General features: G+C 45.8%; 2 protein-coding genes across 2 annotated transcripts in view; both read left to right on the top strand.

Annotated features, from left to right (window-relative positions):
• The window catches only part of helt (helt bHLH transcription factor), a 67,403-nt gene that overhangs the window by 16,600 nt on the left and 34,377 nt on the right, over nt 1-16,426 (top strand). Inside the window, exon 2 of the mRNA XM_067982593.1 lies at nt 93-243. The gene's annotated coding sequence lies outside the window, so the exon portion shown is untranslated. The remainder of the gene's footprint in view (nt 1-92; nt 244-16,426) is intronic.
• LOC137320401 (cell surface glycoprotein 1-like) lies at nt 104-6,556 on the top strand. Its single transcript, XM_067982102.1, is given in 3 exon segments — nt 104-243; nt 5,357-5,466; nt 5,469-6,556. Coding segments are annotated over 3 exon segments (1,338 nt in total).

A 16,426-nucleotide genomic window follows, 5' to 3' on the forward strand; every position in this document is an offset into this window, starting at 1 on the left:
CACAACTCCCACCCCAAAAGCTGCCTGCAGCAGTTGGCAGCTCCTTTTCCAGTTACATCATGCCATAGCACCCACCATATCCCTCCCAATAGGAAAGAAAAAAATGGAGAGAGAAGCGGAAGAGGACAGAGAGAAGAAAAAAGAAAAGCTAAGAGGAGAGAAGCAGAAAAGAAGAGAAAGAGGTTCAGAACCAGAGGAGCAGAGACAGTTAGAGAAACAGCAACATGAAAATAGCAAAGCCAGGTAAGAGAGAGACCATATTCTTTGGTTTACTGTGTGCAATGCCACATGAGATTGACTAGTAATACGTTAAAAATCCTACATCTGCACACACTTCCTGTCTTACTTCCTGTTGTGATGTTTCTGTCACACACTTGTGTCAACTTTTTCCTATTATAAGTTTCAACATCCACATTTATTATGGAAACTGCCTTTGTAAACCTGTCATGCTGTAATTACATCCTCCCACCAGAGGTGGCAAGTCTTCTACTTAATCTTACGACTATTTATCAGTGCTGAACTCCATCTGCCACCTCTCTGCCCACTGACCTATCTTTTGAATTATTGCATATTAGTTCGCATCATTGGGCACTACACCCAATTTGGTGCCATTCATAAAGTTAACTACCTTAGGCAGTAATGTAAATCATTTATAAAAATTATAAACAAAAGTGGCCTCAAAACTGACCCGTGTGGGATTCCATTGGCAACTGATTTCCACCCTAACATCTCCCCAGTAACGACCCTTTGTTGCCTACCTTTCAACCACACATTAATCCAGCCTAATTCTTTGCCATGTATCCACGAGCACACACCTTGTGAATCACTATTAAATGCTCACTTGAAATCTAGTTAGATACCGTCCACTGCCTCACCCTTATCAACCAGATCAGTAACCTCCTTAAAGAAATACAAGAGTTTATTCAAACATGACTTGTCCCTTCTTAACCCACTCAGACTCTCTTTTGAATCAGAGCTTGTCCTACTGGATGATCCTTTATGGCATCCCTCATCAAAATTTCACACATTTTCTTATACAGTTGGCTCAGAGGCTTATAATGTTGATCCATTGCTGCGGTTTAAAGATGGGGGTCACAGTTGCCACTTTCCAATTAATTTGGATGTTATCTGCTTTGAAAAATTCATGATGTGGAGATGCCGGTGATGGACTGGGGTGGACAAATGTAAGGAATCTTACAACACCAGGTTATAGTCCAACAAATTTATTTTAAAATCACAAGCTTTCGGAGATTATCTCCTTCGTCAGATGATCTGACGAAGGAGATAATCTCCGAAAGCTTGTGATTTTAAAATAAATTTGTTGGACTATAACCTGGTGTTGTAAGATTCCTTACATTTGAAAAATTCAGTCAGGGGATTTGCAATCTCCCTAGTCAACTCCTTTGGATGTAAGCTGTCAGAGCTTGAAGCCTTGTTTATTTTCAGATACCTAAACTTTCTGCTATGCTTTCCTTGTGATGCTAATGGTTTCCAGTCTATCCTCACCCTCATGATTCTCTCTCAACTCAGGCATATCTCTCCCCTCCCCCTTTTAATGATGAATACAATCACAGAATAACAATATTGTAATTCTGCCACTTCCCTGTCTTTAGACACCAACTCCTCATTGCCACTGATGAATGGTCTAGAATTCCTCTAAACTCTTCTCTTGCTCCTGATATATTTTAAAAATGCTGTGTTATTGTCCCTCATATTTTCCACTCCATTCCTCTCATCTTAAACATTGGAAAGTTGAAGCCATCGTCTTCGGCTCCAAATTCCATAGCCACATTTCCAGTTCCATCCTCCTCCCTGGATGCTGCCTCAGGTTGAAGCAACTTCGGCGTCCTATTCAACTTGAGCTTCTGACCCCATATCCTTTACATAACAAAGACCGTCTACTTCCACCTTTGTACCATTGCCCACCTCCACCCCAGCCTCAGCCCATCTATTGCCGAAAATCTCATCCATGCCTTTGTCATCTCCAGGCTCAACTATTCCAATGCTCTCCTGGCTGGCCTCCCATCCTTCACCCTCTGTAAATTTCATCTCATCTAATAATCTGCTGCCCATATCCTAACCTGCAGCAAGTCCCGCTCGCCTATGACCCCTGTGCTCACTGCCCTATATTGGTTCCCAGTTCCCCAACATCTCAAATTTAAAATTTCATCCTCGTGTTCAAATCCCTTCATGTCCTCACCCCTCCCTATCCCTAACCTCCTCCATCCCAACAATCCTTCAAAACTGTTGTGTTCCTCCAACTGTGCCCGCTTATGTATACCCCACAGCCTTCACTCTACCATTGGTAGTCATGCCTTCAGCTGTCTAGGCTCTGCAATTCCCTCCCTAAACGTCTCCGCCTCGCCACATCTTTCTCCTCCTTTAGTTTCCAGTTGCCAGTGGTATGCCACAGGGCTCAGTGTTGGGTCCCTTGCTGTTTGTGGTATATATTAATGATTTGGACTTGAATGTAGGGGGCATGATTGGCAAATTTGCAGGCGACACAAAAATTGGCCGTGTGGTTGATAGTGAAGAGGATAGCTGTAGACTCCAAGAAGATATCAATGGGTTGGTGGAGTGGACGGAAAAGTGGCAAATGGAGTTCAACCCGGAGAAGTGTGAGGTAATGTACTTAGGGAGGGCAAACAGTAAAAAGGAATATGCAGTAAACGGGAATATATTGAGAGGGGTAGAGGAAGTGAAAGACCTTGGAGTGCATGTGCACAGGTCCCTGAAGGTGGCAGTACAGGTAGATAAGGTTGTGAAGAAGGCATACGGAATGCTCTCCGTTATTAGCCCAGGTATAGAATACAAAAGCAGGGATATAATGATGGAACTGTATAAAATGCTGGTAAGGCCACAGCTGGAGTATTATTCTGGTCACCACATTGCAGGAAGGACGTAATTGTTCTGGAGAGAGTGTGGAGAAGATTTACAAGAATGTTGCCAGGGCTTGAAAATTGCAGCTACGAGGGGAGATTGGATAGGCTGGGGTTGTTTTCCTTGGAGCAGAGGAGGCTGAGGGGTGACTTGATTGAGGTGTACAAAATTATGAGGGGCCCAGATAGAGTAGATAGGAAATACCTGTTTCTCCTAGTGGAGAGTTCAAGAACTAGAGGACATAGATTTAAGCTGATTGGCGGAAGGATTCGAGGGGACATGAGGAAAAACTTTTTTACCCAGAGGGTGTTGGGTGTATGGAATTCGCTGCCCGAATTGGTGGTAGAGGCAGGGACCCTCAACTCTTTTAAGAAGTACCTGGACCTGCACCTAAAGTGCTGTAAGCTGCAGGGCTATGGACCGGGTGCTGGAAGGTGGGATTAGAATGGGCACCTGGTTGTTCGAGCGGACACGATGGGCCGAATGACCCCCTTCTGTGCTGTATCTTTTCTATGGTTCTATGATTCTAGGTGGAGGCTCTCCACAAGTCTATCCCAGAAACTTGTCCGCAAGGCAGAACCCACCATAAGTGGTTCCCGGCCTAGTTTCCAGCAGTCAGGCAAACTGCTGTCAAACTTATGCCAGGAGTCCGCTGGGACAGCTGGGGGATTTTTGGGGCTAATAACTTTATGATCACTGGACCCCAAATTTTCCTCGAATTCAACTTAGCTTATAACTTCCTCCTCATTATTTGGGAGCAAATATGATACTGCCTTCCCCCTTGTGGGTTCCCTCAACAACTGTTTGAAAGAACTTCAATAAACACCTCACAAATACAGATTATCCCAACTGTAAGTTGCAGTCCATGTCAGGAAGGTTAAACTTCAACATGATTATAACTGCAGCTTTAGCAATGATCTTTTTCAAAGCAGTCCATCCACCACCTCTTTATTTTGTGGTGGCCTGTAACATATTCCTATCGTTACCTTTCTTTCTATCTTGCAAAGCCACCCATGGAGACTCTGTGCCAATTCCCAGATCCTTCCTCTCAGCAGCAGATAAACCTTCCGTGATAAACAGTGTCACCCCACCCCCATTCTTTCCTTCCTGCTGTTCTGCTTCCTGAACTTCTGCTTCCTGAAGCACACATCCCCCTGCAGATTTGTTCCCCGCTCATGTTCTTCCTTTGACCAAAGGGTAAATTTTCAGTGGAATGAAAACTGGGCAAATTGTAAAACAGAGGGGCAATCGACTCCGCTAAATTACCACCCAGGCGGTGGTGACAAAAATTAACCCCCCGCCCCCCGACCAACCCGGTTTCAGTACCTCCAGTGCTAACTGTTAGCTCCTTATATACCAGCATTTCAAACCAATCCATTTTATTTCTTATACTGGCATTCATATCAATACATTTTAAATCATCCTTGCTGTATTTACATATCTCCTTCCTATTAGTTGGTCGACATGGTTATCCCCTCCACCTGCTTCCTTTAATTTAAATCCTTCCCAACTGGTTTAATTATGTTCTCAGCTGAAATGAATGTGCCTCCTCGGTTCAGGTGAAAGCTTCTCTCATGGGAAATCCTTCCCTTCTCCAAGAAGTGGTCCCAGTGGGCCAAGAATTTGAAACATTCCCTCCCACACCATAGGCCGGATTTTAACTGCCCTACCCTCCCCCCACCTCGCCGCACCCGACGTAAATGGGGCGTGCGGGCGGTTAAAAGAGGGGAAGAGAGTTTATCTCTCCGTTCGAGCCACCCTCCTGCCCACTGCCGATTTAATTCCCGGGTTTCATGAGGAGTGTGCGTCGCTCACCGCAGGCTGGCGAGAGCCTCGTAAATATGCAAAAGTCGGGGATATATGACGCAAACAGGACCTCAACGCAAATTTAACGCACAGTCGCACGACTCTTGCTGTGTGCCGGACCGTCCTGAGAAAGTCGGCGGCAAGCAGGCTCGAGGCGAGAAGAGGGACAGGAAAGTACGTTTTTAAAAAAAATTGTGGTTCCCTGTGGGCTAGGAGAGCTCCTCTGGGCTCCACAAAAAACACACGGGTCTCCTCTGCCCTGGGCTTGCCCCCCCCGCCCCCTTCCCCCTCCCTTGACCATGATTGCCTCTGGACCCCTAATACCCCCCCGACCCATTTACCTGACCACTGGGAACCATTCCCTGAGGTCCCAGGCTGCAGCTTACTGCCACCCGAAATCTCTCTCCCACCAGCCGGCCAGGTGGCGATTCTAGCTGGGTTCGGATGGAAGCTTCACTTTAATGAGGCCTGGGAGTTAAAATGGCCTGGGCCTCATGATGCCACGGCCAAGCAAGCTTGATGTGCCCCCGGCCCCTCGCCTCCCACCCATGCCGTACTCTGGCCCATTTGTTGAGTCACATCTTATGTGTAGCTTAAGATATGGTTCAAAATCTTATTGAATTTTATCTTACACCACATCTTATCAGTGTAAGTGCTTTAAAGAACTTAGAGCTGAACCTGAACTTGATCCTGAACCCAAGCCTTAAACCGAGCCTGAACCTGAACCCGAGCCTGAACCTGAACCCGAACCCGAACCCGAACCTGAACCCGAACCTGAACCGAACCTGAACCCGAGTCTGAGTCTGAACCTGAGCCAGAACCTGAACCCGAGCCTGAAACTGAACCCGGGTCTGAACTTGTACCTAATCCCAAGTCTGAATCTGAGCCTGAACCTGAACCTGAACCCGAACCAGAGTTTGAACCTGAGCCTGAGCCTGAGCCTGAACCGGAACCTGAACCCGAACCGGAACCTGAACCCGAACCGGAACCTGAACCCGAACCCGAACCTGAACCCGAACCCGAACCTGAACCCGAACCCGAACCTGAACCCGAACCCGAACCTGAACCCGAACCCGAACCTGAACCCGAACCCGAGTCTGAACCCGAACCCGAGTCTGAACCCGAACCCGAGTCTGAACCCGAACCCGAGTCTGAACCTAAACCTGAACCCGAGTCTGAACCCGAACCCGAGTCTGAACCCGAACCTGTACCCGAGTTTGTACCTGAACCCGAACCCGAACCCGAATCCGAGTCTGAACCTAAACCCGAACCCGAGTCTGAACCCGAACCCGAGTCTGAACCCGAACCTGTACCCGAGTTTGAACCTGAACCCGAATCCGAGTCTGAACCTAAACCCGAACCCGAGTCTGAACCCGAACCCGAGTCTGAACCCGAACCTAAACCTGAACCCGAGTCTGAACCCGAACCCGAGTCTGAACCTAAACCTGTACCCGAGTTTGAACCCGAACCCGAACCCGAATCTGAGTCTGAACCTAAACCCGAACCCGAGTCTGAACCCGAACCCGAGTCTGAACCCGAACCCGAGTCTGAACCCGAACCCGAGTCTGAACCCGAACCCGAGTCTGAACCCGAGTCTGAACCCAAACCCGAGTCTGAACCTAAACCTGAACCCGAGTCTGAACCCGAACCCGAGTCTGAACCTGATCCTGAACCCAAACCCAAACCCGAGTCTGAACCTGAACCCAAACCCAAGTCTGAACCTGACCTGAACACGAACCCGAGTCTGAACCCGAACCCGAGTCTGAACCCGAACCCGAGTCTGAACCCAAGCCCTGAGCTACCTGAACCTGAAGCTGTACTGAACTACTCTGACCGGGAGTACATTATGACCATGCTGCCCTATTCATAAAATGATTTTTATTTCTCCTCATAAGTCTTGTAAAAAAAACATAGATTTTTCAATGTGAATAGCAGCAGAAACCAATCTAACTGTTAACTCCATCTAGAAATTATTTATATTATTCATATTTAACTCACCTGTAGAGTTTCATTTAGAAACATTAATAATAATCATTCGAATTGAAACTTTGTCAGCTCTACCTTGTTGAAATGTTACAGACAGAGCTCATTACATTACTGCAATTTAAATAAAATGGTACCATTCCCTAACATCCAAGCCCACCGCCCCACAATATTCTGATTAATCCAACCACCATCAACATGCCGATATTCTGGAAGTTTTTTTTAACAGATTGCCAGTTCTAGCAATTAATTCTGACCTTTTTTCCACCTACGGCTCGATTGATGGGAAAGAAGATCGATTGGCTTAACAGCTGAAAAGGCTTTGAAAAGCCATTAGCAGTCAAACCTCAGGATGTAATGACTTCCTTTACTTGGCCATTAATGTTAAAAAGAGAAATCAGTTAATGGATTTTTATATATGTCTTTCACATTCATTGGCTGGGGATTCCAAAAACCTGACTCTGAAGCAGCATAAATAATGGCAGTAATAAAGCTGCCATTTTAGATTTTCTAGTAATTTAACAATGATTGCCATGAGGTATATTTTCCTCTGTTCACAAATGTTTGTGAAAAACTGGAAATTTGTTTTGTATTCCCACATTAGTGAACTCTAAAAAACATTTTAGAAATTCCTTTGCGTCCCGACGATTTTTCGAGCATGAGTTCAGCGTTGGACTTACAAATGTTGCAATCGGGCCACAGCTTCATTGGTCTTCCTCCTACATAACTACGAATATGAAGACCGACAGCAATAAAAACTGTTCACTTCACATTGTGCACATTGTATAGTTTACAACCGTTTCCTCCCCTTCAATTAAATCGTCCTAGCGCAATCCCTTTGTGCCTGGCTTCTGTGCTTGTGTGTTTCCCCAGTGGCTACAGCTTGGGAGGTAGAGTGCTGCTGACCATCCACTGAGGGCACTTGAGATGGCGATATCGAGCAGCTCTGGGCTTTGCAGGCCCGGCTGCAGACTGCTGTGTCTCTGCGTCGGCCGTGGCAGTCTGGGCCAGCTGGCTATGTGAGACCAATAAAGGTACTGGGTCAGAGGCTGGCAGGGGAGCAAGTGTCCTGTTATTCTGAGAAAGAACAGCATGAACCTCTCCCATGAAGCCAGTGCCACTGCGTCTCTGTACACCCTCTGCTTTGCATGAGAAGACTAGGTGACTGAATTTCTAGGCCCTAGAGTCTTAGGCTTACAGAGATCACACCATATTACATTGAGTTTACCTTCAGTGTTACATTTCAAACCTCAGTCAGAGCAATCATGACCTTCTGTCAGTCAGCAATGTCCAGAATTATTTCTCAAGTATCCACTTCTTTGCTCATATCAGCTTCCTAATGTCCTAATGTTGCAGCAAACAGAGTCCAAAGAGGCATTCTTTGCTACTGCTGTCCTAAGATTGTTGTTGACATCTTCTGGGAATGTATACGGCAACCTTAACAGGAAATATTTACATTCTATTACTGCACAAATGGTTGAGGCACCAGAAATTTCACAGATACAGACATTTTAAGGAAGGAAGATTATGTGGCACTTGCTATATAAGGAACTAACCTACAAATACTAGCATCCGTGTCCTTAAAGTAGGGGTAAACATGAATAATGACTCCTACGCTAAATGTAAGACAATTTTTACAATCAATCTGTTTCATCAATAACCAAATTTATTGAGTACGTCCAAAGAGTTTTGCATTTGTCCTTCTCAGAGAAGCAGACATACTTGAATAATGTAAAGCAAGGGAATTACCTGCTCCGTGTCATTAGAAGCAACAGGTGGTACATTCGCAGTCTGTTTATATTTTAATCTTGGAATCTTTCTTTCTTACTATGTCATTTTCTGCCAAGTACTTACTGATTAATGCTGCTCCTGGTGTCAAACATATTTTTATCTTCAATTTTTTCCCCTTCCCTTCTTCTCTTAAAGATATTCTATCCCTCATGGGGCTATAGTTGCACAGGCATTGTTCACCTCAACAAGTGGCAATCATTCATCTGTAAACTTTAACACTGAATATTGATATCACAGTTGATCATGATCATGTCTTCACCCGATGTATTCACACACACACACCCACACACACACTTCTATTAGGGGGTCAGCGATCAGAAGTTGGTACCCTAGGTTATTTCCCTCTCCCTAAACCAGGGCCACAGATTGGAGATTAATGCTAGCATTAATCCTGGTCTGTATGACTCAGCAACAAATGGCCCGAAATTCTAGGAGTTCCATTCCATCGTTGAAAGTGTGGTGGAAGAGAACTCCTTGCTGCTCATGCACAAAGTTACAAACTCCTTCTCAAATATTGGGGATGGAGTCATCTGCATGGTCTATAGATCCTGCCCTATAGAGCCTGCTAGGGCGCTTCAGTGGTACTTGGCCACATCTACTGTTATGAGGTGGAGCGGATTGACACTCAGGTAGGTCTCTGGGAAGTGGAGGGATTCAGGTGGGTTTCATGGGACGGCAGATGAGTGGGGAGGCAGCAGGCCAAACTTTCTTTGTGGGGCCTGGAAGAGCACTCCAGTTGGCCCCACAAAAATAACTTTTAAACTTACCTGATACGAGCTTCACTGGGTGTCCATCAGGTTTTACTGAGCAAAGCGTCCGTGACGGAAAACTGCACTGGGGTCCTAATGACATTTAGGACCCTGATTGATATTTATTCACGAGGCAGTTACCTGAGTCAGGCAGGTGACTCAATTGCCCGAGAAAACAGTAGAGTTAAAATTGATGCGGGGCGGTTAAAGAGCGGTAAGTGTGCTGATTGGATTTGTACTCCCGTTCCCGTTCCGGTTTCTGACGGCTGGAGGGAGTTAAAATTCCCCCCTTACGTCTCTGAAGCCCAGGGCAAATATCTTAAATAACCAGTAGTTTACTAGGAACCACAGCAACTCTAATTTGGTAATCAGGTAATTTGGTGAGAACCAAAACACTTTTTTTTTCTCCTGGGCACCACACTTTGAGAAGGATGTCAAGGCTTTGGAAAGGGTGCAGAGGAGATTTACCAGAATGGTACCAAAAATTTGGGAACTCAGTTATGTGGAGAGACGAGAGAAGCTGAGATTGTTTTCCTTAGAGCAAAGAATGTTAAGGGGAGATTTAATAGAGGTGCTCAAAATTATGAACGGTTTTGATAGAGTAGGTAGGGAGAAACTGTTCCCACCGTCAGGACAGTCAGTAACCAGAGGACACAGATTTAAGATAATTGGCAAAAAAGCCAGGGGAGAGAGAGGGGAATTTTTTTTTCTCAGCGAGTTATTATGATCTGGAATGCATTACCTTAAAAGGAGGTGGAAAGTGGAGGTGGATTCATTAGTAACTTTCAAAAGGGAAGTGGGTATATACCAGTTACATAGGTAAGATGACTCAATCCTGGTCTGTATGACTCAGCAACAAATGGCCCGAAATTCTAGGAGTTCCATTCCATCGTTGGAAGTGTGGTGGAAGAGAACTCCTTGCTGCTCATGCACAAAGTTACAAACTCCTTCTCAAATATTGGGGATGGAGTCATCTGCATGGTCTATAGATCCTGCCCTATAGAGCCTGCTAGGGCAGGATCTATAGACCATACAGGATCTATAGACCTATAGAGGGATATGGGCCAAGTGCAGGCAATTGGGACTAGCTTAGTGGTATAAACTGGGCGACATGGACATGTTGGGCCAAAGGGCCTGTTTCCATGTTGTAAACTTCTATGATTCTATGATTCTAAAAAGGAAAAATTTGCAGGGAAATGGGACTAATCCTTACTGTGCTCTAAGGTTGAGTTCTGAATCACTGATACCTCCTCCCCTCCTATTTCACATGTTACCAAAGTGTGCCAGGCATGACTAAGCCTCCCTAACTAACAACAACATCCTTCCTTGCTTTCTGCCCCCATTATAACATTATGTGGATGCTTTGACCGCTAGCCTACAGGCCTAGGAGGGACCATTTGGAGAGAACGATGGTAATTGACTCCCAAGAGCTTTAGAGCACCATCTCTCAGGGTCTGCAGGATTTAACTGATGCCATCAGATCTACCCTTCCATTGATTTGTGGGCACTCAGATCCAGGACCCAGCAAAAGTGGCATAGCTGGAGTCCGCCTTCATGATGCCGTCCTCTCAGCTGAAGACAGCTCATGTGACCTTTCTAGCCAGCTGCCTCAGATAGCTGATCATGGATTTTCAAAAGGTCTTCAGTAAGGTACCGCATAGTTGACTCGTGACTAAGGTCAGAGCATGTGGAGTCAGGAGCCAAGTAACAGAATGGATAGCAATCTGGGTACAAAACAGAAAACAGACAGTAGGGGCTAAAGGTAGCTTCTCCGACTGGCAAAAGGTGGGAAGTGGTGTTCCACAAGGATCACTGTTATTCACTATTTACATAAACGATTTGGACTCGGGAATCAGATGTACAATTTCAAAATTTGCAGATGACACTGAATTGGGAGGTATAGTTAATACCAAGGAGCACTTGGGTAGAGTACGGCAGCATAGTGGTTATGTTACTGGACTAATAATCTGGATGACGCGAGTTCAAATCCTGCCATGGCAGCTGGGGAATTTAAATTCAGTTAATTAAAACATTTTTAAAATCTGGAATAAAAACCTAGTATCAGTAATGGTGACCATGAAACTACCGGATTGTCGTAAAAACCCATCTGGTTCACAAATGTCCTTTAGGGAAGGAAACCTGCTGTCTTTACCCAGTCTGGCCTATATGTGACTCCAGACCCACAGCAATGTGGTTCATTCTAAACTGCCCTCTGAAATGGCCTAGGAAGCCACTCAGTTTGACAGTCTTGCTGCAAAAAGACATAATAAGAATAAAACCGGACAGAGCACTGGGAACCAGACATGACAAAGGCAAACCAAGCCCAGTCGATCCTGCAAAGTCCTCTTCACTAAAATGTGGAGACTTGTGCCAAAATGTCCTGTCCCACCGGCAGGACAAATACACCAGAGGTGGCAGCACAGTGGTATACAGTCAGGAGGGAGTGGCCCTGGGAGTCCTCAACATTGACTCTGAACCCCATGAAGTCTCGTGGCATCAGCAAGGAAACCTCCTGCTGATTACCACCTACTGCCCTCCCTTAGCTGATGAATCAGTACTCCTCCATGAGGAGGAAGCACTGAGGGTAGCAAGGGCACAGAATACAGGGTACTCTGGGTGGGGGACTTCAACGTCCATCGCCAAGAATGGCTCGGTAGCACCACTACTGACCGAGTTGGCCGAGTCCTGAAGGACATAGCTGCCAGACTGGGCCTGCAGCAGGTGGTGAGAGCACTAACATGAGGGAAAAACCTACTTGACCTCGTCCTCACCAATCTACCTGTTGCGGATGCATCTGTCAATGACAGTAGTGGTAGCAGTGACCACCGCACAGTCCTCGTGGAGACAAAGTCCCGTCTTCACACTGAGGACACCATCCAACGTGTGGTGTGGCACTACCACCGTGCTAAATGGGATAGATTCAGAACAGATCTAGCAGCTCAAAACTGGGCATCCATGAGGCACGGTGGACCATCAGCAGCAGCAGAATTGTATTCCAGCACAATCTGTAACCTCATGGCTCGGCATATCCCTCATTCTACCATTACCATCAAGCCAGGGGACCAACACAGGTTCAATGAGGAGTGTAGAAGTGCATGCCAGGAGCAGCACCTGGCGAATGAGGTGCCAACCCGATGAAGCTACAACACAGGACTACATTCACGCTAAACAGTGGAAGCAACATACCATAGACAGAGCTAAGCGATCCTACAACCAACGGATCACATCAAAGCTCTGCAGACCTGCCACATCCAGTTGTGAATGGTATGGACAATGAAACAACAGGAGGAGGCTCTGTGAACATCCCCATCCTCAATGAACCCAGCACGAGTGCAAAATACAAGGCTGAAGCATTTACAACCATCTTCAGCCAGAAGTGCCGAGTGGATGATCCACCTCAGCCTCCTCCCGAGATCCCCACCATCACAGAAGCCAGTCTTCAGTCAATTCGATTCACTCCATGTGATATCAAGAAATGGCTGAGTGCACTGGATAGAGCAAAGGTTATGGGCCCCAACAACATCCCGGCTGTAGTGCTGAAGACTTGTGCTCCAGAACTAGCCATGCCTCTAGCCAAGCTTTTCCAGTACAGCTACAACACTGGCATCCACCCGACAATGTGGAAAATTGCCCAGGTATGTCCCTGTCCACAAAAAGCAGGACAAATCCAATCCGGCCAATTACCACCCCATCAGTCTACTCTCAATCATCAGCAAAGTGATGGAAGGTGTCGTCGACAGTGCTATCAAGCGGCACTTACTCACCAATAACCTGCTCACCGATGCTCAGTTTGGGTTCCGCCAGGACCACTTGGCTCCAGACCTCATTACAGCCTTGGTCCAAACATGGACAAAAGAGCTGAATTCCAGAGGTGAGGTGAGAGTGACTGCTCTTGACATCTAGGCAGCAATTGACGGAGTGTGGCACCAAGGAGCCCTAGTAAAATTGAAGTCAATGGGAATCAGGGGGGAAACTCTCCAGTGGCTGGAGTCATACCTAGCACAAAGGAAGATGGAAGTGGTTGTTGGAGGCCAATCATCTCAGACCCAGGACATCACTGCAGGAGGTCTTCAGGGCAGTGTCCTAGGCCCAACCATCTTCAACTGCTTCATCAATGACCTTCCCGCTATCATAAGGTCAGAAGTGGGGATGTTTGCTGATAATTGCACAGTGTTCAGATCCATTCGCAATCCCTCAGATAATGAAGCAGTCCGTGCCCGCATGCAACAAGACCTGGACAACATCCAGGCTTGGGCTGATAAGTGACAAGTAATATTCACACCAGACAAGTGTCAGACAATGACAATTTCCAACAAGAGAGAGTCTAACCACCTCTCCTTGACATTCAATGGCATTACCATTGCCCAATCCCCCACCATCAACATCCTGGGGGTCACCATTGGCCAGAAACTTAACTGGACCAGCCACATAAATACTGTAGCTACAAGAGCAGGTCAGAAGCTGGGTATTCTGCGGCGAGTGACTCACCTCCTAACTCCCCAAAGCCTTTCCACTATCTACAAGGCACAAGTCGGGAGTGTGGTGGAATACTCTCCACTTGCCTGGATAAGTGCAGCTCCAACAACGCTCAAGAAGCTCGACACCATCCAGGACAAAGCAGCCCACTTGATTGGCACCCCATCCACCACCTTAAACATTCACTCCTCCTCTACCGGTGCACTGTGGCTGCAGTGTGTACTATCTACAGGATGCACTGCAGCAACTCGCCAAGGCTTCTTCGACAGCACCTCCCAAACCTGCGACCTCTACCACCTGGAAGGACAAGGGCAGTAGACGCATGGGAACACCACCACTTGCACGTTCCCCTCCAAGTCACACACCATCCTGACTTGGAAATATATCGCCATTCCTTCATCGTTGCTGGGTCAAAATCCTGGACTTTCCTACCTAACAGCACTGTGGGAGAACTTTCATCACATGGACTGCAGCAGTTCAAGAAGGCGGCTCACCAGCACCTTCTCAAGGCCAATTAGGGATGGGCAATAAAATGCTGGCCTCGCCAGCGACGCCCACATCCCATGAATGAATTTTTAAAAACTGCAACGAAATACAGGAAGACATTAATAAACTTGCAGAATGGGTGTGCAATTGACAAATGAATTTCAATATAGATAAGTGTGGGATATTACACTTGGGAAAGAAGAGTAAGGAGGCCACATACTGCTTGGATAATAAGAGTCGAAATGTGGTAGAGTAGCAGAGGGATCTGGGGGTACAGATACACAAATCACTAAAAGTAGTGGCGCAGGTTAATAAGGCAATAAGAAAAGCAAACCAAGCACTCGGGTTCATTTCTAGAGGGATAGAATTGAAAAGCCGGGAAAATATGTTAAACTTGTATGGAACCTTAGTTAGATCACAATTGGAGTGAACAGTTCTGGTCTCCATATTATAAAAAGGATATAGAGGCACTGGAGTAGGTGCAAAAAAGATTTACTAGGATGATACCAGAACTGAGAGGTTATACCTATCAGGAAAGATTGAGCAGACTGGGGCTCTTTTCTCTAGAAAAGAGAAGACTGAGGAGTGACCTGATTGAGGTCTTTAAGATTATGAAAAGGTTTGATAGAGTAGACGTGGAGGAGATGTTTCCACTTGAGGGAGAGACCAGAACTAGGGGCCATAAATATAAGATAATCAGTAATAAATCCAATTGGGAATTCAGGAGAAACATCTTTACCCAGAGACTGATTAGAATGTGGAACTCGCTACCAGAATGAGTCGTTGAGACGACTAGCATAGATGCATTTAAGGGAAGCTAGGTAAACACATAAGGGAGAAAGGAATAGAAGGATATGCTGGTAGGGTTAGATGAAGTAGGGTGGGAGAAGGCCCTTGTGCAGCATAAACACTGGCATGGACCTGTTGGTCCGAATGGCCTGTTTCTGTGCTGTACATTCTGTATAATTCTATGTAATGTTGATGTCATGATGTAGGACCAGTCTGCACACACACACACCAGCAGTGGTGAAGCAGCCTGCTGAAGCATTCTCCCAGGACTCAGAGAATCACCTCGGTCCCAAGAAACTCACAGCACAGCCAAGCACCCCTGGCGTCCATGTCCTCAATGGAGCACAATCAAAACCACAGTCCCGATTCTTAAAGGCAGCTAAACTTTATAACTATGCTCCAGATCCCAGACTACTTGTGAGCAACACCATGGGAGGTATGCTCTGCACTCTGAAACCCGTGAGCTGTTTGCTGGTCTTGTACCTTTATTTTATATATACTTTGACATTTTCATCATTTCAAAAGGCATAGAAATTCATTGTCTGATGTGTTTGTGCATACTGTATTAAGGTGCACCATCTTCTGTTGTTGAATAGTATTTAGCAGCTGCCTGTTACATCTTCTTAGTCAGCATCTTCAAGAGCAACTTCCCTCATACATTTTCTGTGCAGCACTCATCAGAATAAAGCTGCAGAATAATACTATTTACTTTGCATAATCCTTAGTTTGTGATTCAGCTGCATATACATGAGCACTGCGCAATGACTTCTCCACCCCCCCTCCACCAACACACTGCCCCCACAATTTTCTCCTCTTCTGTCCCTTTCTCCTGAAGGCAATGACACATACTGATTTATGGTGCAGGCAGCCCTTTAGTACCTTGCCTGCATGGCCATTCTTCGTGTGCAAGTTGCATAAATCTCTTGAGGTTACTGCTAAGGCTTTTACAATGCACTGCTCAGATCACACATCACACTTGGAGAACTGCATTCAGTTCTGGTCACCACATCAGAATAAACATATACATGTATTGGAGAGAGTGCAGAGAAGAGCAGCAAGACCGATTTGAAATGTAAAGGGCATGAGCTACAAGAAGCCAAGAGAAGAAGTGCCATATTATTAATATGTACCATATTAAACATTATCGAAAGATAAGGTGAACCTGGAATATTACTTCAAATTCAGACCAGAAAATATAAATGAAAACAGGTGAGAAATACATTTAAAACAGATATTAGCAAAAGCTGTTTTACTCAAAGAGTGCTAAATGTTTGGAACAATCTGGAAGGTGAGATAGTAGAGATAAAAGGGATGTTCACTGGGCAGCCGGATGTCATAATGGGAGAGTTAGTACATTACAGGGATGATTTTCAATGGGCAGAATGGTCTTGACTTTTCTTAGGTGCTTATGTGTGAGCCTAGACAAAGATTATCAGCAGATAATTTGATCTGGAAGGAGAAAATCA

The sequence above is a fragment of the Heptranchias perlo genome, chromosome 4, assembly GCF_035084215.1.
Source record: "Heptranchias perlo isolate sHepPer1 chromosome 4, sHepPer1.hap1, whole genome shotgun sequence".
Lineage (NCBI taxonomy): Eukaryota > Metazoa > Chordata > Chondrichthyes > Hexanchiformes > Hexanchidae > Heptranchias > Heptranchias perlo.